Source organism: Panthera onca, chromosome D2, assembly GCF_046562875.1.
Source record: "Panthera onca isolate mPanOnc1 chromosome D2, mPanOnc1 haplotype 2, whole genome shotgun sequence".
NCBI classification, from domain to species: Eukaryota; Metazoa; Chordata; class Mammalia; order Carnivora; family Felidae; genus Panthera; species Panthera onca.
The window spans coordinates 28,753,185-28,778,702 of record NC_138349.1 but is presented as its reverse complement, the minus strand read 5'-3'; the positions used below and the strand labels follow the sequence as shown (position 1 = coordinate 28,778,702).

Genomic DNA, 25,518 nt, shown 5'->3' with positions numbered 1-25,518 from the left:
CACTGGGTGTTGTATGGAAACCAATCTGACAATCAATTTCGTATATTAAAAAAAAAAAAAAAAAAAAAAGAACCACACTGACTAGGTTCCAATCCTGGATTTGCCACTTACCTAGCTGTGTGACATTAGCTTACCACTCTTTCAGTTTCTGTATCTGTAAAATGGAAGACATAACCCTTTCTAACTTATACAACTGTTGTGACAATTATATGAGCTTAAAACACATAAAGCATTTAAAGTAGTATTTTGTGTGCACAGAATAAACATTCAGTAAATAGCACAGTACCTCATGGGGTTGCCACGGAAATAGAAAATGATGGTACAGGTAAAGCACTCCTCTAGAAGAGATGTTCTCAATGAATGTCAGCTATTGCTGGGTGATGGAAATTAAATTTTACATGGTATCAGTATATATCCTGGAAGACTGTCAAAAGGAGAAGAAACAATTATAAAATTTTTATTTGGCAGTATAAAAACAAAACTGACTGCAATTATTTATGTAAATTGCTTCCCACTTATGTCTAATTACTATGAAGCACAATAACAATTATACATAACATTAAGTGAGTCGGATTGACTTTGCTAAAACTTTTGATTATAACACCAACCTCTGTGTACATATGCTGCGTGCTCACTGACTGTGGCTCTTCTGGTACATACATCTGCTAATGCGGCATGGTGGTCTGCTCACAATGTTGGAAAATTAGTGGGAGCACTGGCTCGCCAGACTGCTTTCCCCTACCCTCCCCCAGATCTTTTTCAGTCTTTATTATCCTACAATTTTCTGCTCATTCTGACGATGCATCCATCCTTTTTTTCAATCCATTTAATTCAATCAATGTTTAAAGAGTACTTACTGTGTTTGAGGCATTGGGTTAGGAGCTGGAGGGGATACAAGGATAATTAAGGCAACCCCTACTTGTAGTCAAGTATTAGGGAATAAAAGGAAACCTTAATGTGAGGTAGGAAGAAGTTGCTGTGAGTCTTCAGGAAATGTTGGTTGTGGCTTTTGTGCTAGATACTTAAGAGTAAGTATAAGAGTAAGAGTAAGTTTAAGAGTAAATGTAAGATACTTAAGAGTAAGATTTTTATATACAAGGATAGCTTTACTGAGATATAATTCACATATTATAAAATTCACCCTTTGAAAGTGTACAAACCAATGGGTTTTGGTATATTCACAAATTTGTGCAACCATCACTACAGTCACTGTTAGAACATGCTCATCACCCTAAAAAGAAACCCCATCCATATCCATTAGCTATCACTTCCCATTCTGCCTCCCTGCAGCCCCTGGCAACTGCTAATTTACTTTCAGTTTCTATGGAATTGCCTATTCTGGACATTTTGTATAAATAGAATTATACAATTTATGAAACAGAGAAAGAGGATGGGGGAGTTGCAACTTGAAATTTTTTTTAATGTTTATTTTTGACAGAGAAAGAGAGACAGAGAGACAGAGCATGAGTGGGGGAGGGGCAGAGAGAGAGGGAGACACAGAATCTGAAGCAGGTTCCAGGCTCCGAGCTGTCAGCACAGAGCCTGACACGGGGCTTGAACTCCAGACTGTGAGATCATGACCTGAGCCGAAGTCCGACACTCAACCGACTGAGCCACCCAGGCACCCCGGGGGAGTTGCAGTTTTAAATAGGATGATCAGGGAAAGCTTTAGGGTGAATAACACACTCGATTTTTTTTTCAAAATTTTATTTAAATTCTAGTTAGTTAACAGTGTATTGGTTTCAGGAGTAGAATTTAGTGATTCATCACTTAACGTACAACACCCAGTGCTCATCATAAGAAGTGCTCTCTGTAATACCCATCACCTATTTAGCCCATCCCCCACCCACCTCTCTCCATCAACCCTATTTGTTCTTTATCATTAAGAGTCTTATATGGGGGTGCCTGGGTGGCTCAGTCAGTTAAGTGTCCAACTCTCAGTTTCGGCTCAGGTCATGATCTCAGGTTTCATGAGTTCGAGTCCCACATTGGGCTCTGTGCTGACGGTGCAGAGCCTGCTTGGGATTCTCTCTCTTCTTCCTCTCTCTCTGCCCCTTCCTCACTCACTCTGTCTCTGACTCTGTCTAAATAAATAAATAAACTTTAAAAAAAGTATCTCATATGGTTTATGTCTCTCTCTCTTCTCCCCCATACCATATGTTTATCTCATTTATTTCTTAAATTCCATAAATGAGTGAAATCCTATGGTATTTGTCTTTCTCTGACTTATTTTGCTTAGCATAATACACTCTAGCTCCATCCATGTCATTGCAAAGGGCAAGATTTCATTCTTTTTGATGGCTAATATTCCATTGTGTATATATATGCCACATCTTCTTTATCCATTCATCAGCCAATGGACATCTGGGCTCGGACAGTCCCATAGTTTGACTATTGTTTTGATAGACACATTCGATTTAAAGTCTGAATGCAGGTGAAGAAACAAACTCTGTGGCTATCTGAGTAAAAAGCATTCCAGGCAGAAAGAACAGCAAGTGCAATGGCCCAGAGGCTGGTGAGTGCTTGGTGTGTTGGAGCAACAACAAAGACATCAGTGTGGCTAGAGCAGACCAAGTAAGGGGAAAGACGTAAGAGATTAGGCATTAATGGGGGCCAGATTGCATAGGACCTTATAAACTATGACAAGAGTTTGGCTTCTGCTGTATGTGAAACAGGAAATCATTAGAGGATTTTGAGCAGAGAGTAGAAAAATTTGATTTATATTTTAAAGGAATTTATTTGTTTGTTTATTTACTTATTTATTTGGGGGGGGGGCAGAGATGAGGGAGAGGGAGAGAGAGAATCCCAAGCAGGCTCCACACCCAGCATGGAGCCTGATATGGGGCTTGATCTCACGACCATGAGATTATGACCTGAGCCAAAATCGAGAATCTGATGCTTAACCAACTGAGCCGCCGAGGTGCCCCTAAAGGGATTAATCTTTAAGTGGACCAATCATTTTGAGAATAAAATGTGGGAGAATAAGGGTGGAAGCAGGGAAATCAGTCAGTAGGCTTTTAACAATAGCCCGGGTGAGAGACAATGATAGCTTGGACCAGGTGATAGCAGTGAAGGTGTTGAGAACTGATTAGAGTCTGAATATATTTTGAGCTGGAGTCAGCAGGATTTGATGACAGAATGAATATGGGATATGAGAGAAAGGAAGGAGTCAAAGATGACTCCAAGATTTTTCTCTGACAGCTAGAAGGAGGAACTTAAGTGGGGAAGACTACAGAAGGAGCAGGTTTGGGATGGTGGTGGCAAAGATCAGAAGTTAAGTTTTAGTATTAAGGTTGAGATGCCCAGTAAACACTGAAGTGGAGATGTCAAGAATATAGTTGGATATGCAAGTCTAGAGTTCAAGGTCTGAGATTGCTGAGAGGGTAAGGCACCAACCCTTTGAATGACACTCAATCTGGGTAGTATCTTAGCACTGTCCATATGGGGAATAGGAAGCTTGTGCCTCTGTCTAGCAGCATGCTGATTGTACAATGTTCTGTAGAGCTGCCTCCACCCAGTGAACAAACGCTGTTATCTTCCACTGTTAGCATCTTTCCTCCAATCATATAACTGTCCCTAGGTAATAAATACCCATATAAACACTTAAATTCCGTCCTCTTTGGCTCTCTTTCCACTTTCTAACATGACATGGTCACCATACTTTCTGTAATGCATGTTATATTTTACTCCCCAGTAGGAAATCTTGCGATTGTCTCATCAATTAAGAACAAGATCCTCGGAGAACCTGGGTGGCTTACTCGGTTAAGCATCCTACTCTTGCTCACATCATGATCTTGTGGTTCATGAGATCGAGCCCCGGATCTGGCTCTGCACTGACAGCAAGAAACCCACTTGGGATTCTCTTTCTCTCCATCTCTCTGCCCATCCCCCACACCAGTTCACTCTCTCTCTCTCAAAATAAATTAAATTTAAATTTAATTAAATTAATTTAAAAAAAGAACAAGATCCTCTTCCTTTGGTGTTCACCACAAGGACACAGTATTTTTATTGAGATATAGTCAGCATATATTAGTTTCAAGTATATACAACAAAATGATTCAATATATGTACATATTGTAAAATGATCATCACAATAAATCTAGTTAACATCTATTCCAAATCTTTTATTCATACTGGATAGTTTGGATACGAGGAAGTAAGTCAGCCATAATGGTTCAAATATGTCTGCAAATAACCCAGGAGTTAACAGCATGTTAATTTATGGAAACGCTGTCCACATAATGCCTACAGTCTTGTCCCATGGCAGGTGTTCAGTTAAATCTGATTGATCATTTGGGCTCAACCATGTATCATATGAATCTTTACAAACTGTAGGATCTTGAGGAGAGAAGAATCCTCTACTATCTCTGCCCATCACTCCCTGTGATTCCAACTTAGTATCCTCTCACAGGGTGTCTCTTCACCCGGGCTCATGGCAAAGCTTTCTCTTTCACCTGCTGCTTGATTTTTGTTTTGTTGCTTTGTTTTCTTTCCTGACACTGTCTGCCCTCTGGCATGGGAACTAGCCTCTGACTGGCCTGGTAATGTCCAAAACTCTTTGCAAATTATGCCTAACATAGAGATTGCCCTCGTGAGCCAAGCAAGACTCTGGTGTTACCCCATCATAGCCACACTCATCCCCTAACCCCTTGCAACTACTAATCTATTCTCCAGCACTATGATCACATATTTCACGATTGTTACATAAATAAAATCATGAAGTGTGTATCCTTTTGTGATTGGCTTTGACCACTCTGTATAATTTCCTTGAATTTCACCCAAGTTATTGAATGTATCAGTAGTCCATTCCTTTTTTTTTTTTTTTTTTTTTTTTACCACTGAGTAATACTCCATGGCATGAGTGTACCACAGTTATTTTTATCCACTTACCCTTCGAAGGATATTTGAGCTGTTTCCAGTTTTGGGGTATCATAAATAAGTCATTATAAGCATCCATGCACAAGTTCCTGAATAAAGGTAAGTCTTCATTTCTCTGAGATAAATGCCCAGAGTAGAACTGCTAAGTTGAATGGCAAGTCCGTTTTTCAGTTTTGAAAGGAACAAACGATTCCAGAGTCAAATTATTTATTTTTGGAATTTAATTATGACTCAGCCCCTAGAAAGACATTCCCGTTTACCTCTTTTTGATTAGAGAACTATCTTTCTCAGAGTCTTGTGGAGTCAGATGAACCTGTATTCAATTCTGCTTCAATCACTTATTAGCTGGGTGAGCTTCAACAACTTATTTACCTTTTTTGAGTCTCAGATTCCCTATTTTTTTTTTTTTTAATTTTTTTTTTCAACATTTTTTATTTATTTTTGGGACAGAGAGAGACAGAGCATGAACGGGGGAGGGGCAGAGAGAGAGGGAGACACAGAATCGGAAACAGGCTCCAGGCTCCGAGCCATCAGCCCAGAGCCTGACGCGGGGCTCGAACTCACGGACCGCGAGATCGTGACCTGGCTGAAGTCGGACGCTTAACAGACTGCGCCACCCAGGCGCCCCTCAGATTCCCTATTTTAAAAATAGGGATAATGATGGTGGAGAAAGGAAGAATTTAACAAGATCAACATATAAAGTACTCAGAGCAGAGCCTGCTACACTGCAGCGAGTTATGCTCTCTTTTCACTCCATGGCAACATAATGATCAAATATTACTTCCAACTTTTTTGGTATATTTGAAATTTTAAAAACCAAAAGAAAGCATAATGTCAGCTCCTTTTGTACATATTTTTTAAATTCTTTTTTATTTATTTTGAGAGAGACAGAGAGAGCACACACATGCAAGCAGGGGAGGGGCACAGAGGTGGAGAGAGAGAACCCCGAGCAGGCTCTGGGCACTGTCAGCACAGAGCCCGATGTGGGGCTTGAGCTCATGAACTGTGAGATCATGACCTGAGTTGAAATCAAGAGTTGGGTGCTTCACTGACTGAGCCACCCGGGCAACCCCATATTCTTTTTTATTAGATGAATTATCTTTAATAGATTCCTTATGCATAATTTTTCCTTGGCAAAACCATTTTCCCTTTCTTCCTATCAATTGTTTGCTGAAGTAATCCTTACAATGCTTGGCAACAGAAATGAGTTGGTGCATCTCCATTATGCTCTGTGGTTTTTCTCTCTTCCAGGTCAGTGAACAATTTCCTGATGACTGGTCCAAAGGTAAGAAAAAAAGTCCTTCGATTTATTTGGATTCACTAAATCTTAGCCTCTTGACTGAAGACTATACACGTCCATTTCTTTTCATTATGTCCACATTTTTTATTAGCTGTATATATTACAGACAGAAAAACTGTGACATAGAGAGGATTAGGGATACACCCAAAAGAATACAGCAAACTAGTGTCAGGGCCAAGGCAAGAACTCAGGAGTATTGATTCTGAATGTATGGCCAGAATTTCCAGAGCCAGAAAAGCCAACAGCCTTTCATGCTGTCAGGTTGCAGTCACACATCCCTCTCAGTGCAGCGGTTGGATGCAGGTTGCCATCTTTAAACTGCTGGCATTGTACTACATGATCTCCAAGGCCATTTTCAGCCCCCAAATGTTCTTTTCCAAGATAGTAATGGATGAGAATAGCTGAAAACCCATGAATTATATAATTTGGGCTCATTTTGGAGAAGCAGGATAGTATAGTGAATAAAGGCTGGTGAGGTCTAGAGTCTGGTAACACTGAATTTCGTTCCTACTTTTACCTTCTGCTACCTGTGGGACCTTGAGCAAATTGCTTTACTTCACCTCTCTAAGCCTCAGGTTCCTAATCTATAAAAATGGTACCTATTTCACAAGGTTATTTGTGATGTTAAATGGGACAGCATATTTAAAGTGCTTACTCTGTCATTATTTTTTTTTAATTTTTTTTAACGTTTATTTATTTTTGAGACAGAGAGAGACAGAGCATGAACAGGGAAGGAGCAGAGAGAGAGGGAGACACAGAATCTGAAACAGGCTCCAGGCTCTGAGCTGTCAGCCCAGAGCCCGACGCAGGGCTCGAACTCACGGACCATGAGATCATGACCTGAGCCGAAGTCGGATGCTTAACCGACCAAGCCACCCAGGCGCCCCTCTGTCATTATTTTAGAAGGCTGGGAGAGTGGGCAGGAAAAGAGGTGCTTGGCCACTACAGGGCAAATGTCTCCCGAGTTCAGCTGAGAGGCTGAATTTTGACCCTTGTGTTTCTACGCAGGCTTACCTGATATATTCCAGCAGTGTGGCAGCTGGTGCCCAGAGTGGTATTGAAGAATGCAAGTATCAGTTTGCCTGGGACCGGTGGAACTGCCCTGAGAGAGCCCTGCAGCTGTCCAGCCATAGTGGCCTTCGCAGTGGTAAGGAAAGCCTCGGCCACAGCTCCCTGGACCCCCTGGCCACAGGTTAGAGCCCCACTCTTCAGGGATGACCCCTTGCTACTTCTACTTCCTCGTTCCTCAACCTGGCCTCTGTCCTGTCTCTGGGATCTTCTCTGTCCCTTCTCCATCTTATAAAGCTTTATTTTCTTTCTTCCCAACACCCTCACTGCTCAATGAATGGACCCTGCCTCACCCCCAATCCAATAGCATCGTTGGCCTCCCAGTTGGCTGAATATAAATAGTGTCAGGAGGTAGGTAGGTGTCATAATTCTTCATGCCTCTTAGCCCCTTCCTTCAGCAGCTCAGCAGAGAGGTACAGGCCAAGCAAGGACTGACTTGGACTTGACCTCCCATGGAGAAGCTAAAGAGTGGCCATGTCAGTAAATGAAATAGCTGCCAATCAGAAGTTCACGACCAGCTAGCATGTGCCTGTTAGACTTCAGTATTCCAGGTAGAAATAGGCCTGTGCGCTTTACAACCTGGCTTTCAGATTCATCTCCTTCCCCATTTCTTCCTCTGGCTCTTCACCACCTAAATCCTTTACAACCATGTATGTAAACAGTAATCTAGCCACCTAGTCATAATGTGTGACCTGAAAAGATGGGAGGGAAGAAGCATAGTGCTGAGACCAAGGCTGGAGCAGACCATGGAAGTAAGGTACATTATAAAGGTGGGGAAATAGGATGGAGCTGGGGAAGGAGGGCATAATGATGGAAGGAAGGATATATCTATTTACCCTATATTTATTATAATAATAAAGGAAGACAGCATGACTGATACCTTGAGTTACAACCCCTCCCTCTAACTCACCCATTTTTGGTTCCTGCCCAGCTAATCGGGAGACAGCGTTTGTACATGCCATCAGCTCTGCTGGGGTCATGTACACTCTGACTAGAAACTGCAGCCTCGGGGATTTTGACAACTGTGGCTGTGATGACTCCCGCAATGGGCAGCTGGGTGAGTAGTGATACTGCGGTGGGTAGGGCAGGCCATAAAGTTCACTGTGAATGAAAAGTCTGGTGGGTAGTTTGGCGGGGGTGAAGAAGCATTGTATTCTTCTAAATCTGAGGAAGATCAGGGCCAACTGGTTTAAGCCCAAACCCTAGAGTGACAAACCAGGCTAAATGTAGCTTGGGGCCCTCTGTCCAACTGAATGGTTTCCTTAATTTAAACACAATAAAGTAACAACACTCCCTGAGGATTCAATCCTTCTGCTCCCTGAAAATAGGGGGGTGTCATTCTCTGTTGCCTGTCCCTGTTTCCTCCCCACTCTTTACCTCTACTGTCCTCTCCCATCCTCTCTGCCCTCCAGCTCAACTTCCAACTTTGTTGTTCCATATTATTTTCATTGTGCCGCCTCCCCGGCTCCATGCTGGCACTTTTGCTCGCCTTTTTCCTGGGCCATTTTGTGGATGTCAATGGCTGGCCAGGCACGTGAACACTCTGCCCGAAGGCCAGAAGCACTGTGTGTAGAGGGAGAACCCAGCATCCTGCAGAGAATCCACTCGGCAACTATTTACGTCATGGAGTCCAGAGCAAGGGACTGGATGAGGCTGGAAGTGGAAGCCCAAAAGTGGCCTAAACAAATCTGGGCTGAAACTAATCTGGAGACAGGGCACCCGCCCAACCCCAAATCCAGTTAGAAACAGCAGCTAGGAGGCTCCGAGCCCGCCTGCTCAACGACCTTTCCTCCCCTTGCACTTTTCCAGGGGGCCAAGGCTGGCTGTGGGGAGGCTGCAGTGACAACGTGGGCTTCGGAGAGGCAATATCCAAGCAGTTCGTCGATGCCCTAGAGACAGGACAGGATGCCCGGGCCGCCATGAACCTGCACAACAATGAGGCCGGCCGCAAGGTGAGTCCTGCAGCCCTGGGGGTTAGGCAACTGGCTCCATCCACCATGAGCCCCAGATGCGGACAGCTCTTCAGTTCATTTAACAGATTGGAAAAACGAGGCACCGAGCTGGCCAGCCACGTGGATTAATCAGCTGGATGCCTAGCAACCCTCCCTCACCACCACCCCCCGCCCCCCGCCCCCAGCAGACTTCCCCCCAGCCTCATCCCCGATCAGCTCACTTCTAGCTCTCTCCCCAGGCGGTGAAGGGCACCATGAAACGCACGTGTAAGTGCCACGGCGTGTCCGGCAGCTGCACCACGCAGACCTGCTGGCTGCAGCTGCCTGAGTTCCGCGAGGTGGGCGCGCACCTGAAGGAGAAGTACCACGCGGCTCTCAAGGTGGACCTGCTGCAGGGTGCCGGCAACAGTGCGGCCGGCCGCGGCGCCATCGCCGACACCTTCCGCTCCATCTCCACGCGGGAGCTGGTGCACCTGGAGGACTCCCCGGACTACTGCCTGGAGAACAAAACGCTAGGACTGCTGGGCACCGAAGGCCGAGAGTGCCTGCGGCGGGGGCGGGCCCTGGGCCGCTGGGAGCGCCGCAGCTGCCGCCGGCTCTGCGGGGACTGCGGACTGGCGGTGGAGGAGCGCCGTGCCGAGACCGTGTCCAGCTGCAACTGCAAGTTCCACTGGTGCTGCGCCGTCCGCTGCGAGCAGTGCCGCCGGCGGGTTACCAAGTACTTCTGCAGCCGCGCCGAGCGGCCGCGGGGGGGCGCGGCGCACAAACCCGGGAGAAAGCCCTGAGGGTCTCCTTTCTCCCCTCCTTTCCCCATTTGTCCTTGGCTTCTTTTAGAGACCCCAGTAATAGAGGAACCTAGGGAACGCCCCCCCCCCCCACATTCCCCTGCCCAGGGATCCCAAGAGGGAGAGACGCTACAGTCTCTCCAGAGCTTGCCACTTTCCACCCCTTTCCTAGCTCTTTGCTCTCCTCCAGTCCATCATCACCCTGCATCATCTTCACGGTCCACTCTTAGGTCTGAGGGCTCCCAGTTCTGAGATTCTGAGCTGCTGATTCTCCTTGGACTAGGATGAGAATAGGCGTTCCTCCTCCCCTTCCTAGCTGCCCTAACGCCTGACCTAGCCTATACAGCCGTAGGGAACCGGAAGAACACTTCTCTGATATACAGGGTCAGGCTAAAGCCCTGCTTCTCTCTTTTGCCCATTTTCTTGCCCTACCGCCATTTCCCCATTTTCCTACTGCCAGGTCTCTACCATAGCCACATCTTTTTTTTTTTTTTTTTTTTTTTTTTTCCCCTGCAGAGCTCCTTCCATGCTTTTGATTCCTTCCTAACTGTTGACAGGCACCCCAGTGATCTCTAATGCTTCCTCTCTCCTTTTCCCTTTCCCTTAAGAAAAATTGTGACAAAACTGACGCAGGAGAAAGCATGTCTTTCGGGGTCGTTTCCTAGAGGCAGGGCCTGAAGATGGAAGCAGTGGGAACCCCAGAGTGCCGATTTGCTGGAAACCAGGGTGCTCCTCATCCTTGTGATACACGTCTCCAGTGGACTTTGCCAGTCAGACCTTCATGGACAATCACCCCAGGTGCTCCAGGCAGACCCCCCGTGTCTAGGAACTATGTAAGGGCAGATTACGAGTCACTTGCTATCTTTTAACGTCAGCTTCTCCCTACTGTTTCCTCCTAGCCGCCGCCGTTACCTCTTCTCCTTCCCCAAATGATCCTTGTTCCTTTGAGCCAAGACTGAGCTAAGTAATGTCAATTTCCCATTCAGATCCCAGCTTGCACCTCTAAAAGCAGATCATAAAGCAGGAGAAGCTGGGACCCTTTCTTTTCACAAACCTGGATTTCAAACAGGCAGGATTCAGGGCATTGGATACTTTCCTTCGATAGGTAAACTTCCTGCAGGGAAACTTTCCAATAGGAAGTTCAGCACCTCGAACTTTAATTTATTACAGTCACTGTGATATGTGCCTTCTTTTCTAGGTATTGAACTTATTCCTGGGGACACAGGTAAGGGTGAGTGGAAGATAGAACGTCTAGGCCCTCTCTTCCCTTCCACCTTGCCAGAACACTATCCTCCCTTAAGCCTCACTTCCCTGATGGCCTAAGTAGTTACATTGGTCTGTATGAGGCTAATCTGCCAACAATTAGTGAATAATCCACATAAATCTTCCACCAATACATTCACTCAGTAGCTAAGAGCTCACTGCTTGTGGTGCTTGAGACAGAAGCAGTCCAGCAGGGACCTGCTTCTGAAAGAGGGCTCTGGAAAGAGAAGAGCCATCCCTGACAGACTGCAGCCCAAGGAGCTTCCCAGCCATCTCCCTTCTCCGAGGCTGGCCCTGGGTCTGGGCATGGGGCAGCTGTTTAGGAGAACTGGTCAGATGCCAGACCACCTCATCCTACCTCCCAGAGTAGGAGACAGCACAGAAATGTGGCTCTCAATAGGTAACAGGGGCTGAGGCTTTAGGGACCAACCCGGGACAGTGGAAAGACTCCTCTTATATTCCAGACTGGGGCAGTGGCCAGGTCAGACCCCAAACCCCTAGTCTCTTCCCTAGATATCCTCTGGTCGATGAACACTTACTGAGGAGAGAGGTTGCCTGTCCTTCCTCACAGGGACACACTGACCTTCAGGGTCTCCTACTGCTTCATTTCCAGTACAATCAGCAAAAGGCCTTTTGCTCAGTCCCTCAGCTTTGATCTGAGCCTGTTGAATCTCTCAACTTGATCTTTCCTAATCAAGCAGCAACATATACTAACCTGGCTGTCCCACTTGGCAGAATTACTTGACAGTGTGCAGTAAGAAAATCTGGCAAGGCAGCTAGAAGATATAAAAGTACAATATCGTACAGGAAAGCTGCATCCTCCAGGAGGTCTCTCAGCACAAAAGTAGGACTATTGTGCTTCGTATTTGATAATTCCAGGTCAGTACTTGAAACCTGTCATGCTGCCAGAAAGTTCTTTCATAGGGGGTTGTTTTGTATTCCCAAATGGCTATAATTGATACAGCTTCATCTGAGTTCTATAAAGAAAACATTACTGAGCTACCTTAGATCTGCATTGATTTTTTTTCCTTTTTTGCATTATCCATTCATTCATTTGGTCATTCAACAAACGCTGGAGTGCAAGTCCAGTGGCGAACAACACAGTGACCTCCCTGCATTCATGGAGTTTAGGTTCTCTCTTATACTCAACCACCAGGGCTGTGTTCCCCTTTGCAAACATGGACAACTCCAGAACAGCTGCTTGGGAAGACACCTTGGAGGTCAGCTAGTCAAAGCTTTTGTTTTACAGATTAAAACTGATGCTGAAAAAGATGTCTGGCTTGTTCAACCAACTAGTAAGTTGCCATGGGGTGCACACTGGAACCCTGGTCTCTTCCCTTCTCTTGTGTACTCTTTAAGGCCCATCTGTCTCCAGCAGAGGAGAGAAGCAGAGGGGGATCCTGAGAAGTGACAAGGATATGGGTTTGTGCAGGGGGTGGGGGGTGGGGAGAGTGGTGCAAAACACTGTCTCCTTCCTGTCCCTGGCCTCTGAGCCTACACTCAGGCAGGGGTTTCTTTTCTTGAAAAGAATCCCAGCCTCAACTGGCCTTAGCAGCAGGTTAGGGTCGTGCTCAGTGCTGGTGGTGCTGGCGGTGGTGGGAGGGGAGGGCAGGCCAGGGCACCCGCCTATTGTGGGTCTGGATTGGATGCTTCCACTCATTCATTTCCTTTTAATTAACCCGCATTCCTGGAGGAGAAATATTTATGTTGGCTCCCATAGAGGCAATCCGCAGACTGGAAAGAAGGGGGAAGAAAGCCTGCCTTAGCAAAACAATATCTCTAAAGAGCTCAAGAAGAGAAAATAAGAGAACAAAATGCCATTAAAATAGCCTTCTACCCCCACTGGAGTCAATGAAAACTTCATTTCACATGCTAATCCCCCACTCCGCCCCTTCTCTTCTCACAACACCTTTCCTGAAAGTGTTTGGGAAAAGTCTTCGCAGTCAGTACACAGCTCCCTGCAGCTCAGACTTCTCCTTGTGTTAGTTCAGGGCCCCAAGTGGGGCCCTCGCTCCAGCAGCGGCTTTTTTCTCCCCCCCTTTAATTTAAACAAAGACTTCAGAGTTCATCAACCTCCCACTGAAATTCACAGCTGCTGAACAAACTAATCCCCTCTCCCGGCCTTTCTTCCCTTCAATGGGCTCTTGGCTTCAAAGACACTTTGGGAAAGGACTTTGCTGGGGCTCACACTGCTTCATCAATAGAAGTTAGTGCAAGTATTATCTGAAGAGCAAGTGGCTTTACAAACAAATACTGCCTAACAATCCCTTCCTCCCAAACATACACATCTAGCCCACAGACATGATGGGATCTACAACAGGATTAGAGATAGTACCCCTGGCTTCACACCCAGCCCCTTTGTGCAGCTGAGCTCAGCCCTGAAGTGGTGTGGGGAAAACCCCGAGAGCTGCATGTCAGGCACGGATGGAGATACACACACACACACACACACACACACACACACACACACACGGCCACAAATGCTGCGAGGAGAAAGCCTTGCAGCCTAATTCAGTGCCACCCTCCTTTCTTCAACTCTCTTGACTCCCCATCTGTCCCCAAGGCCCTTTCCTGTCTTTCTGGGATGCGGGAAGCAAGAACAAAGAGGCTAGGAAGAGAGGTAAGGGCAAAACAGGACCCAGAGGAGACAATCATTGGGAGATGACTGAGGAAACCAAATCAAAGCGACTTTATTGCCCATTGAGTACAACAGTGCTTCAAATGCAAAGTCCAACCATGAAGAGTGCAGCCAGAGGAGGCAGCCCTGAGACGTGTGGGGGCTGAGGAGGAGAAGGGCCTCCAGCCCTTGAGGAACAGTGCCAGAAAAGTCTTGTTAATGTGGCTCCTATTCAAGAAGTGGGCTCATAATCACACAATGGAAGGACCTTGGGCCAGGGCTCAGACAGGTCAAGTCAGGACCATTCCCTGCAGGCAGAGGTCCCTCTGCTCCTATTTCATAGCCTAAGACAGCTCCCAGCAAAAGGCAGTACACCCCTTCTCCTTTCCACCTGACCTAGCCCACCCTTATGATGCTGGCAGAAGAGCAGGTCCTTGTAAAAAGCATCTAATAAGTTCCTTCTCTGGGTTCTGCTCAGCACCCATGCCTCACATTCATGATTTGTTCAGAAGATGAACAATAGTCAACTCTACCCCAGCCTCTGGGGCTCAGAGGAAAATGGACCCGGATATAGGAACTCAGAGGCAAGGAGAAGGTAAGGCCAGGCTCTTAACTCACAGAAGGGGAGAAAGAAAAGCCCCACAAGATGGGTACAGCAGAGGTAGACTTGGAGGTAATGATCCTGTTCACCCCTCAGAAGCCACTTAAACAGAGTATCTCTGGGGTTCTTAAAGAGGCCCTGCCCCAGGTCCTGTCAGAGTACAGAGTCAGGGAAGGTGAAGAACCAGCTATATGCTCTGCCTCAGACGCTGCGAGAGCCTTGGGTGGGTTCTACAAGGCCAGGCATAAAAGGGTGAAAAGCACCCTGCTAACTTTAGAGGCAAGCCCACAGCATCATATACCTGGCAGCAAGGGAAGAGGGTAGGGAAAAACAAACAGAATCTCTTCCGAAATTCCCCCTTTTCCACAGGGAGGAGGTAAGTAACAGCAGAAGTAGCCTCCTGGCAAGAGAGGCTGCCTGGTTTACGTGTGCAGCTTATGAGCAATGGTGAGGACGGCCTTCAGGACAGGCATGAAGCTGGAGACCTCGCTGAAGCTGCTGCAGCCCACCACCTGGGCATGCACTGCAAGGCCCTGCTCAAAGCTTCCTGCGTCCACACATCGGGCAACCTCACGGAGCCCAGCCAGGACATGAGGCGAGAGCTGTGGAGGGATCGACCCTTAGGTCAGGGAGCCCAACCCAGCCCCTACCCTGGCAGGACGGAAGGGTAAGAGAGGATTAAGTTCTGGAGCCCAGTCCGGGCAAGATGTATGTATTGTGTGGGGGAACCCAGGTCGGTGAGACCTATGGGAGAGGACACTGGGCTCCCTTTGGCCATGGGTGATGGAGGGCAGGGGGCAGAGGTGCACCACGAAGTGTACTTACTGTCCCCTGGCAGAGCTTCTCATATAGACATTCTAGACGTTGGGCTGCCTCATCCAGCTTCCGTTTTGTCTTCTGCAGGGAGGGAAATGGATTCTGACTCCAGCCCCTAAGACTAACACTACCAGGACTATAAAGAATCACAGTATATTAGAGCTGGAATGGCTTAATGCTACTGCTTTCATTTCACAGGAGAGGAAATGAAGGCCCAAAGACGGTAAGTGACTTGCTCAAGCGGACACGGTTGGTGAATGAATGGCAGGTCTCCTACTCCTAGCTTTCACCTACCCTCCAGTGCCCCGGGCTGCCTTTCCAAGAATTAAGCCTCAATGCCTCTGGGCCCTGCTACCAAGAAGCTGGACTCAGACCGGACGAGCCCCACGTCCCCGCATGGATATCAAATAAGTACAAGACACAGATAGCGGGGCCCAGGGTCCATGAGAAAAGAGTCACACAAGGAACTGACGAACAGCTCAGAAATCCTGGGACTAGCTAGTGGTGTGAGGAGAACATCGTGGGGAAGGCTCAGACTTACTAAGTCAGCGGCAGACAGGGAGCAGCGTCGTAGAAGCTTGTCAAAGCTAATCTTCAAGGACCGATGCTCTGGGGGCAGCTCCTTCCTTTCCACCTTCTCAGGTGGCCGCTGCTGAAGCTGCTGAGGAAGGAGCAGGGAGACAGGATAGATGGGCAAGATTTCCTTCTCACAGCTGCCCTACAGACTAGTCCTCAGTGACTCAGTGTCACACTTCTCCCGCTGGAGAACAGAGTCGGGGAGAAGGACACCCCCTCTTCTCTGCGGTAAGGACATTTGGTACCTGCCTGCGCCAGTTCCCCAGCGCAGAATCTGCCTCCCTCTTGAGGAAAGAGGCCCATCTTCCACGTTCCCTGCTTTTCTATACCCAAGAAGAGTTGGAAAGCAGAGGGGAACATGCTGCTCCTGTCACCTGCAGGCTGAGTTCTCCTGGTGCTCCTGGGGGAGCATGGCCCACACCAGGGACAGAAGGCTGGGAGGAAAGGACCCCTCGTGGCTCAGAGGTGAGGCTCATAACTGGAGTGGTAATCGGTGCTGGGGGCATAAATGTCTCTGGCAACTAGAGACAGAGAAAGAAAGGCATATGAGTCTAAGCTGAGAGACTTCCTAGGCCCTGGTTTGAGAGACTGGCTGGAGTTGTGAGTGAGCAAGGGAATAGAATAGTGAGTAGGGAACCAGGAAATAGGGAGACTGGTATCTGTACGCAAGAAGGAAAGAGGAGACAGGTGAGGGGAGAATAATGAGTGGGGAAAGAGACAGGACAGAGTGTGTGACGAAGAAGGGGACTGGGCTGAATTCAACAAGAACGTAGGTCATTGGTGAATGTATGAGGGGTAAGTGGCAAGAGATGCATTGACCTTTTTCCTCTGAAGGTTTGTCCTGGGCACTGGGGCATTTTTCAAGGAATCTTGAGGTCCTGCATAGCACAAAGATAGAGGTATTTAGGGGCATGGTCAGGAACTGTGTTAATTTTTGGCCTAAAGGCCAGCAAAATTATTTCAGTTGGAGACTACCACACATCCCTCTGCAGACCAGCCGTACTCTCAGTTGACATTCTCCAACCCAATGGCCCCTAGTTTACTGGCCTGAGGAAAGACTCCTAAGGTGGTAGTGGCGAGGGGAGGAGAAGGAGGCAATGATCCAGAAAAGGGAAGCCGTGGAAGGAAGACTGACCTGGGGGAACAGTCGAGAGGCCAGTGGTTGGGAGGGCATTAGAGCATGGAGCACCGGGCCCTCCTGGAGGGTGTGTCACAGGGAAGCTGACAGGAGGGGCTGGGGACTGGAAGCTCATAGGGCTGAGACCTGGGAGTCTCACAGGAAGCAGAGGGATCTGTTGAGCAGTCTCAACCAGGGAGGCAGAGCCAGGCTGTATGGTGTCTGGGGGTGCCATGGGTGGAGGTGGACCAGGAGGAGGCCATGTTCCAGGGAACCCTGTGGGGTTAGGAACTTGTGCCTTTTGCTCTCTTAACAGTGGTGGCTCAAATAAAGCTGAAAAGGAACAGAAACAGGTCATTTGTCACCAAACTTCAATTTGGGAGAGATTCAGATCATATCAGGGAAGAATAAGGCAGCAATAAAATGAACAAACAACCCTAATAATGATAATAATAAAACATTAGTATGTGTGTATGGAGAACTGTCATTTACAAAGTACTTTTAACTATTCCTCAATTGATCCCAAAAATAATTCTGTAGGGTTGAAATGACCAACATGACTACTACTATCATTTTTCAGAAGAAACAGAGTGGCTAAGTCGGTTGCCCATAGATACAAAGCCAATAAGCAATAGTACTGGGGATTCAGACTTCAAATTCCAAGCTCCTCTCACTACATATTAGGCATTATGCCCCCCAAATCCATGCTGGCCATGCCAACTGTCTTCCTTTGTGCTCTGCCCAGACAAACTCACTCACTCACTCACTCACTCATTCACTTACTCACCAGGTCTTACCCCAGGGCCCAAGGGCAAAGGCTGGGCTGCCTGGGGCCCAGGTGACCTGTAGTCACTTATATTCTGCATTCTGGAGCTTTGATAAGGGCTAGAATGAGAAGGTGTCAAGGGTGTCACTAGAGGTGTGAAAATCCTTGGCCTTAGAGATGGAGTTGGAACCTGTGAAGAGAAAAAGGGTCATCACTTGGAAAGGAAAAAAAAGGTAAATAATTGAAAATAGAAAAACAATAGAGAATGTGAAACAAAAAGCTGGCTTTTAAAATGAAAATCAACAGAACTGGTAAGTCTACATAAAAAGTGACAAAGATGGGGGGGCGCCTGGTGGCTCAGTCGGTTAAGTGTCCGACTTTGGCTCAGGTCATGATCTCACAGTCCGTGAGTTTTAGCCCCATATCGGGCTCTGTGCTGGCAGCTCAGAGCTTGGAGCCTGCTTCAGATCCCGTGTCTCCCTCTCTCTCTGCCCCTCCCCTGCTCATGTTCTGTCTCTCTCTGTCTAAAAACTAAATAAAAACATTAAAAAAAGGTGACAAAGATGAAGAAATAAGACACTATTTCATCAAGATCAGGGATGACACAGGGAATAATACAACAGTCCCTACAGCTGCTAAAAAGATAATAGAGGAATACAAATAACAAAGTTACAAGTAACTTTATGTTAATAAATTTGACAACTTAGAAGAAATGAACCAATTCCTCAAGAACCATACTCAGCTAAAATTAAATAGATAACTTGAATAGTCCTAAAACAATTAAAGGAATTTAATTTGTCATTGAAAAGCCCTCCCCCAAATAAATCCTTAGGCCTCGATAATTTTACTGGAAAATTTTACCAAACATTCAAAGAATTAACACAAAGTTTATACAGTCTCTTCCAGAAAATAGAAGAAGGAACATTTCCTAACTCATTTTATGAGGTATTACCCTGAAACCAATGCCAGACAAAGACAGCACAAAATAAAACTATAGGCCAATATTTCTCATGAACTTAGGCACAAAAATCCTCAGCAAAATTTGTACAAATTGAATCTAACAATGAACTATTTTACTTTATTTTATTTTATTTTATTTTATTTTATTTTAAAGAAAGTAACAGCGTGCAAGCAGGGGAGAAGGGCAGAGGGAGGGAGGGAGAGGAAGAGAAAGAGAGAGAGAGAGAGAGAGAGAGAGAGAGATTGATTGAGAGAATCCCAAGTAGGCTCCACACTCAGCAAAGAGCCCAATGCAAGGCTCAATCCCACAACCCTGGGACTATGACCCAAGCAGAAATTAATAGTTGGATGCTCAACCGAGCCGTCCAGGGACCCCAAACAATGAATATAAAAAACAGTAACATACCACAACCAAATGGAATTTATTCCAGATGATATAAGGCTGGTTCAGTATATTTAAATCCACCATAATCCACCATAACAACAGGTTAACGAAGGAAAATTGTTTAAAATGATAACAGGAAAATATCTGACAAAATTCAACAATCATTCATGACTCAGCACACTAGGAATAGAAGGAAACTTGCACAGACTCATAAAAAGCATCTACAAAAAAACCTACAGCTAACATCATACTTAATGGTGAAAGACTGAATATTTTCCCTTTAAGGTTGGAAAAAAGCAAGGATGTTCACTCTCGCTTTTCTAAGTTTAGTACTACAATAAGGCAAGAGAAAGAAATTAAAGGCATACAGACTAGAAAAAAATCTATATCTGCAGACAACATGACTGTCTACGTAGAAAATCTCAAGGGATACACAAAAAACTCCTCGAACTAAGAAATGAGCTCGGGAAACTCACTTCTGAACATTGAAACGTCACAAGATACAAGATTAACACAAAAATATCAACTATATTTCTCTATACCAACAATGAACAAAGGGCAATCAAAATTAAAAATACAATTACCATTTGATTTCAAATTGCTCAAGAGAAATGAAATACTTAGGTTTGAAATGAACAAAACATGTCAGGATCTGTATGATGAAAATGATAAAATGCTGATGGAGATAGCATTAGAGAGATATACCACGTTCACGGGTGAGAAGATTCAACACAGTAAAGATACCAATTCTCCCTACCTTAATCTAGAATTCCTGTCAACATTTCAGCAAGTTTCTTTGTAGACATAGACAAGCTTATTCTAAAACTTAGGTGGAAAGGGTAAGGTCCTAGAATACCCAAAGTAATTTTGAAAAAGAAAAACAAAGTGGGAGGAATTACTCTTCCTCATGCCAAGACTTATACAGAGATAGTATTCAAGACAGAGGGGCACTGTCAGAGGGAAAGACACACAGATCAATAGAACAGAATTGAGATCTGAGAAGGAAATCCATATAAATATGCCCAGTTAATTATTTTTAAGTCTATTTATTTTGAGAGAGACAGAGACAGTGTAAGCAAGGGAGGGACAGAGAGAGGGAGAGAGAGAAAATCCCAAGTAGGCTTCACACTGCCAGCATGGAGCCCGATGTGGGGCTCAAACTCATGAAACCATGAGATCGTGACCTGAGCTGAAACCAAGAGTTGGACGCTTAACCAACTGAGCCCACCCAGGCACTCGCCAGTTAATTTTTGGCAAAGGAGCAAAGTCAATTCAATGGTAGAGACAGCCTTCTCAATAAATGATTATGGCTATCCATTGGCAAAAAAAAAAAAAAAAAAAAAAAAGAAGTTTGACTATACTTCATGCCACATGCAAAAATTAATTCCAAATGGAACATGGACTTAAATGTAAAACATAAAACTAAAACTTTTAGAAAGAACACAGGAAAACTTTAGAGGACCTTGGACTGGCAAAGAGTTCTCAGACTTGACACAAAGGGCATGATCCATAGAAGGAAAACTATAAACTGGACCTTATAAAATTAAAAATTTTTGCTCTGTGAAGGACCCTGTTTAAAAAATGAAAAGACAAATTCTTACATAGTTACACACACACACACACACACACACACACGAGTACATATAAAATCAGTGAAATCTGAATCTATGGATTGTATTAATATAAGTTTCTTAGTTTTGATATTGTGCTATAGTCATGTGTGACTAGCATGACGTGGGGTGGGGATGTGCTACATGAAACTTCCCAGTACATTTCTTTGCAACTTCCTGTGAATCTACAATTATTTCAAAATAGAAAGGAGAGTGGAAGAGGGGGAGAGACAGAGAAAGAGAGACAGAGTAGAGAAGGAAGAGGACAGAGGGGAAAGAAGGGGGAAGGAAGAAAGAAAATTAGGGTGAGAATTGAAGGTGGGACAGGATGAATCATCAGAGCTTCTGCCTAATACCTCTATTTGCAATCTTGCTGGATTTTGTTCCCCAGCCCTGCCAGTAGGCTCCTGGTATAAGTTAACAGCACCCAAACCATCTGGGCACAGTGGCCAGGAACCTGGGAGTTAGTTCCCCAACTTCACAGACTCCTTTAAACCATCACTACTTTCTGCCAATTCTACCTATTAAATATTTTAAAGCTAACCTCACTCTCCAGCTTTAGATCATTTCATGTCCTCATCATTTCTTGCTATTGCCTCCTAGATGCCTCCTTTCTAAACTCATGGCTAGTCATTGCCCTGCATAAGACCATTCAATAGCTCCTGACTGCTATCAATTTCAGGGTCAGGTCTAAGATCTTTAGCACAGAATTCCATGCTCTTCCTGATTTATCACCTATCTGTTACTCAAACTTCACCTAACCTTACTCCTCTGCCACAAACAACTATTTTGCAGTTTCATTAAAATATTAGTAATTCCTCAAGTGGGCTTTGCTTACTCTCCCTTCAGTGCTTTCATACATGCTGTTCCCACTGCTTGAAATAGCCTTCACCAGGGCACCTGGGAGGCTCAGTAGGTTAAGCGTCTGACTCTTGATTTCATGTCAGGTCACGATCTCACCATTTGTGACATCAACCCCCAGGTCAAACTCTGTCCTGACAGCACAGAGCCTTCTTGGGATTCTCTCTCTCCCTCTGTCTCTGTCTCTCTCCTGCTTGTATGCTCGCTCTCGCTCGCTCTCTCTCTCTCTCAAAATGAAGAAAAAAAAAAACTTAAAAAAAAAGAAATAGTTTTCACCGACCCCTTCCTTTGCCTAAATAACTTAAAAAAAATTTTTTTAAATCTTTATTTATTTTTGAGAGAGAGACAGAGTGTGAATGGGGGAGGAACAGAGAGACGGAGACACAGAATCCAAAGTGGGCTCCAGGCTCTGAGCTGTCAGCACAGAGCCCAACACAGGGCTTGAACTCACAAACTATGAGATCATGACCTGAGCTGAAGTCAGACGCTTAACTGGCTGAGCCACCCAGGCGCCCCCCGCTTGCCTAAATAACTTTTAATCTTCAAGACTCAGATCAAACATCATACTCATTCTGAAACATTCCCTAAACTTCCCCTGCTCCCCGCAAAAGTTGCTTTCTTCTGTGGGATCCCATGGCACCTTATCATACCGCAATTATGACATTTATGATTAGGAGCTAATTAGGGGCTTGAGTCATAGTTTGGCCACCTTTCTGTTCTAAGAACCTAATAGTTGTTCAATAAGCAGTTATTAGAAAAATAACTCGATCTATGCTCTAGTTGGGAATTTTCATCATTTTTGTTCCCTAATATATTCTAACTGCCTAGAACCATGCCTGGTACTTGGTAGACATTTGATAAATATTTTTGAATGAATGAACAAACCAGGTCTTACCTGGTGAGAAAACTGGAATCCCAATCTGTAAGATGATGTCTCTTTAGAGTGGGGGGTAGCCCCCACAACAACCCGGGGGAAGGGAAAAGGAGGACACTGTTGGCCCATGACACCAGACCCCTGGGCATGAAAAAGCCGATCTCTCAGCTGCTGAATTGGTGGCTATAAAAGTTATGACAATGAAGAACTGTGTTAATTAAAATTAAAACAAACAAATGTCCTCTCTTACAAGCCTGGCCCCATATAGCATTCAAACTTCAGTTTATTTCTACACTTCAGCCACCTTAGATAACTCAAAGGTTCCCAATCCCTGCCAAGCCTCCTTCCTTTCTGCTCCTTCTGCCTAGAATGCTCTACATCTGCTGGTAAGCTACTTCTCTTTGAAGGTCCAGCTCAACTGTTTTAACCACTGGAAAGCCTTCCTTGATTACTCTGGGCAAAACCAGCCCCTTTCCTGGAGTTCCATAGCACTTAGTATAAGCTACTGTTGTGACACTGTAAGTTACTGACAACTGATTTCCCCCAAGGAACTGTGAGCTTCCTGAGGGACTAGGTATTATCTATCCTAGAACGTCCATGTTTTGCATAGTGCCCGGAACGTGGAAGTGCTCAGCCAGTGGTAGATGACTGAAATGGCTTGCTCTCTCTACATGGCCCCACTCACCTGAGTACAGTCCCTGGGTAGGTAGCTCATGGCAGTGGCCAGGCTGCCCTGGGCTGCCAGGAGGTTGGCATACTGAGTGACCCTGTAGGTTGTGGCAGGGCCTGAGCTCACCCCATCAGGACCCCGCAGTAGCTCCAAGCTCCTATTCAGGACCATCACCTTCTCCATCAGGTCCTATCGGAACAAAGACAAGACAGTCAGGCCTCTTCAAAGCACACCCTGCTCTCTAAGCCTAGGGACTTCCCATTATGGGTATGAGGGTACTTGGCCATAGCCAGCTACAGATAGTAGGTGACGATACATCTAGTTAGAGAAAGGCCATTGGCCTCACCTCCCAGGCTGTTAGCACTAACTTCAACTGGGCCTATCTGGGTCTTAGACTCTTGTACATCTCTGCCTCTTTGTTTGTTCTCTTTACTCTTTACTCTGCTAGTACATCATCAATTTCAGGCTCTGGTATACTATTGTTTCATCTGTGACTTTGTCTTCCTATGAATCTGTGACTCCCACCTTCTCTGGTTACCTGCAAGGTGTCTGGTATAATTTAAATCCACAGAACTTTTCAGAGCAGCTAAGAGAAGGCCCAGGCTCACAATTACTCAGATAGAGAATAAACTCGTATTAACCAAACCTGAAGTGGGAAAAAATTAGGAAGGTTAATACCTAAGCAGCTATTTATTGCTCAGTCTCCCCTGACTGAGAAGGGGGGAGGGAGGTGCTGGCTCATCCCTGGGAGAAGGGCCCTTTTCTCCTCCCTAATATCCCTGATTCCAGCCTGGGGTACGCAGAAGACTCGCCTCTGATGTCCCTACACATCCCTACCACTAGGCTCTCCCAAGATCCTGGTATGGAGTGACCAGTGCCCTGTAGAGAAGTACCTGTAGAGCCAGGGGGGATGAAGCCTGGTGGCATTTTGCCCAACACTCCACCAGCTGCTCCACATTCCCTGAGCACACATAACAGAGTCTGGCTTCAGAGGTCAGTGCTCTGCCACCCTCCTGTTCCATGCGCGTACCCAGCATGTCTGCAGAGAGATGGACGTTTCTTTAATGGCACAGCTTCCCTGTGCTTCTCCTCATTCTCCTGTTTGGAAACAGGTGGAGGACCATGAGCTGTGGGACAAGTGACCACAGTGGCTTTAGACAATACTGAGGCCAACCTTGCTCTACAATAAAGGGCAGAACTCTTGCATCACGATGTGATGAGAAAAAGTAAAACAGAACAACTAATGATCCCTACTGCAAGTAGGAAGATGCATTGTAGTCCTTGCCTCCTGGCTGAACCAGACCTTGGCCCTGACAACATGGCCTAGCCTCCCAGAGCTCAGGCTGCTCCTCTGCCTTCTCCCTCAGTGTGTCCATTAACTCCACGTTGGAGTGACACCACTCCATCCTGAAGCCTAGGGCTACCTACCACAGAGCTCAGGGAATTTCTCTGGCCCTGAGTATGTCAGTAGCAAGGCCAGTGCCTCTCTCCAGTTCTGCAGGCTACAGGTACACACCATATCCTTCCAATTCTTCCGTACAACACAGGCTAGAAGCTGTAGTGGGCAGAGAGCGAAGGAGGCCATCAGCCATCCATCTAGCACAGGCAGCAGGAGTCACACACAGGGACATGCTAAGAAAAGCCACTCGCAAGCAGGTTTCCTCTTAGACCACTGACTAGGGGTTGGGGGTGAGGTAGGGGTGGTTGCAGTTGGAAGAGAGGGATCCCGGCAGATCTTCTGAACGCCAAGGTGTGGGCATCCACCTGACAAAGTCCAAGTAACCCCCTCCCCTCCCCTCCTTCACAGCGGGCAGTTACCGAGGAGATTCTGCTTTTCTTCTTGGCCCAGTAGCACTCCTGTGTTTGCTTTAGCAGATCTGCACCCCCAGCCTGGGCCAGGATGATGGCATCAGCAAAGCGCTCTTCCTTTAGACACAGCTCCACAGCAGGGCCCAGTTCTCCAAGCAGGAGAGCCTGGCTCAGGAGTCCATCAGTGTCTGCAGGCAGAGGCATCCCCTCCATGTGAGTCTGCCCTCAGACCCTAGCTTCCTGTCCCCTGCAGGGCCCACAGCGCACCCCTTCCATCTCTGTATCACTCAGCCTCCCTTGCCCCAAACAAAACTCCCAAGTTTCATTCCTCAACAATAAAATGTAGTGGGCTGTCCTAGAGTGCCAGGTCTGGTGGTAGGTACCTCTCTAAGGATAGGGCTCAAGAGGAAGGAGGGCTTCATGTGGCAGCATCAGAGGTATAGTGTGCGCTCACTCGGCAAGGACAGGGTACAGTCTTTTAAGCAAGGAAACAGAAGGATAGAAAGAAATATCTTGCTAAAAGGCCTTCCAGAGGAAAGGTGCAGCCATAAAAGGCCAGAGAGAGCTCTAACCAGTAACAGAACTGCCCAGCTTTTGTGTGGTGGGAAGG

The 25,518-nt window shown here is 46.1% G+C and overlaps 2 protein-coding genes across 18 annotated transcripts in view; one reads left to right on the top strand and one right to left on the bottom strand.

The window, feature by feature from the left end:
- The window catches only part of WNT8B (Wnt family member 8B), a 53,629-nt gene extending 42,436 nt beyond the window's left edge, over nucleotides 1–11,193 (top strand). The window contains exons 2-6 of the mRNA XM_081790420.1: nucleotides 6,130–6,163; nucleotides 7,082–7,325; nucleotides 8,178–8,303; nucleotides 9,056–9,198; nucleotides 9,438–11,193. Of these exons, the coding sequence (XP_081646546.1) occupies nucleotides 6,130–6,163; nucleotides 7,082–7,325; nucleotides 8,178–8,303; nucleotides 9,056–9,198; nucleotides 9,438–9,983 (1,093 nt within the window). The 3' untranslated portion in view covers nucleotides 9,984–11,193. The remainder of the gene's footprint in view (nucleotides 1–6,129; nucleotides 6,164–7,081; nucleotides 7,326–8,177; nucleotides 8,304–9,055; nucleotides 9,199–9,437) is intronic.
- A 2,719-nt stretch (nucleotides 11,194–13,912) lies between these two features.
- The window catches only part of SEC31B (SEC31 homolog B, COPII component), a 36,746-nt gene continuing 25,140 nt past the window's right edge, over nucleotides 13,913–25,518 (bottom strand). For 11 of the 17 annotated variants that reach the window (XM_060641735.3, XM_060641737.3, XM_060641732.3 and 8 more), the window contains 12 exons: nucleotides 24,918–25,096; nucleotides 24,528–24,654; nucleotides 23,993–24,138; nucleotides 23,115–23,288; nucleotides 22,451–22,612; nucleotides 17,761–17,929; nucleotides 16,992–17,306; nucleotides 16,676–16,734; nucleotides 16,231–16,377; nucleotides 15,822–15,941; nucleotides 15,290–15,361; nucleotides 13,913–15,066 (listed from right to left, as the gene is read on the bottom strand). In XM_060641735.3, the coding sequence (XP_060497718.2) occupies nucleotides 14,887–15,066; nucleotides 15,290–15,361; nucleotides 15,822–15,941; nucleotides 16,231–16,377; nucleotides 16,676–16,734; nucleotides 16,992–17,306; nucleotides 17,761–17,929; nucleotides 22,451–22,612; nucleotides 23,115–23,288; nucleotides 23,993–24,138; nucleotides 24,528–24,654; nucleotides 24,918–25,096 (1,850 nt within the window). In that variant the 3' untranslated portion in view covers nucleotides 13,913–14,886. Of the gene's footprint in view, nucleotides 15,067–15,289; nucleotides 15,362–15,821; nucleotides 15,942–16,230; nucleotides 16,378–16,675; nucleotides 16,735–16,991; nucleotides 17,307–17,760; nucleotides 17,930–22,450; nucleotides 22,613–23,114; nucleotides 23,289–23,992; nucleotides 24,139–24,527; nucleotides 24,655–24,917; nucleotides 25,097–25,518 lie in introns of those variants that run through there. The other 6 variants (XM_060641736.3, XM_060641734.3, XM_060641741.3 and 3 more) reach the window with 5 other exon arrangements.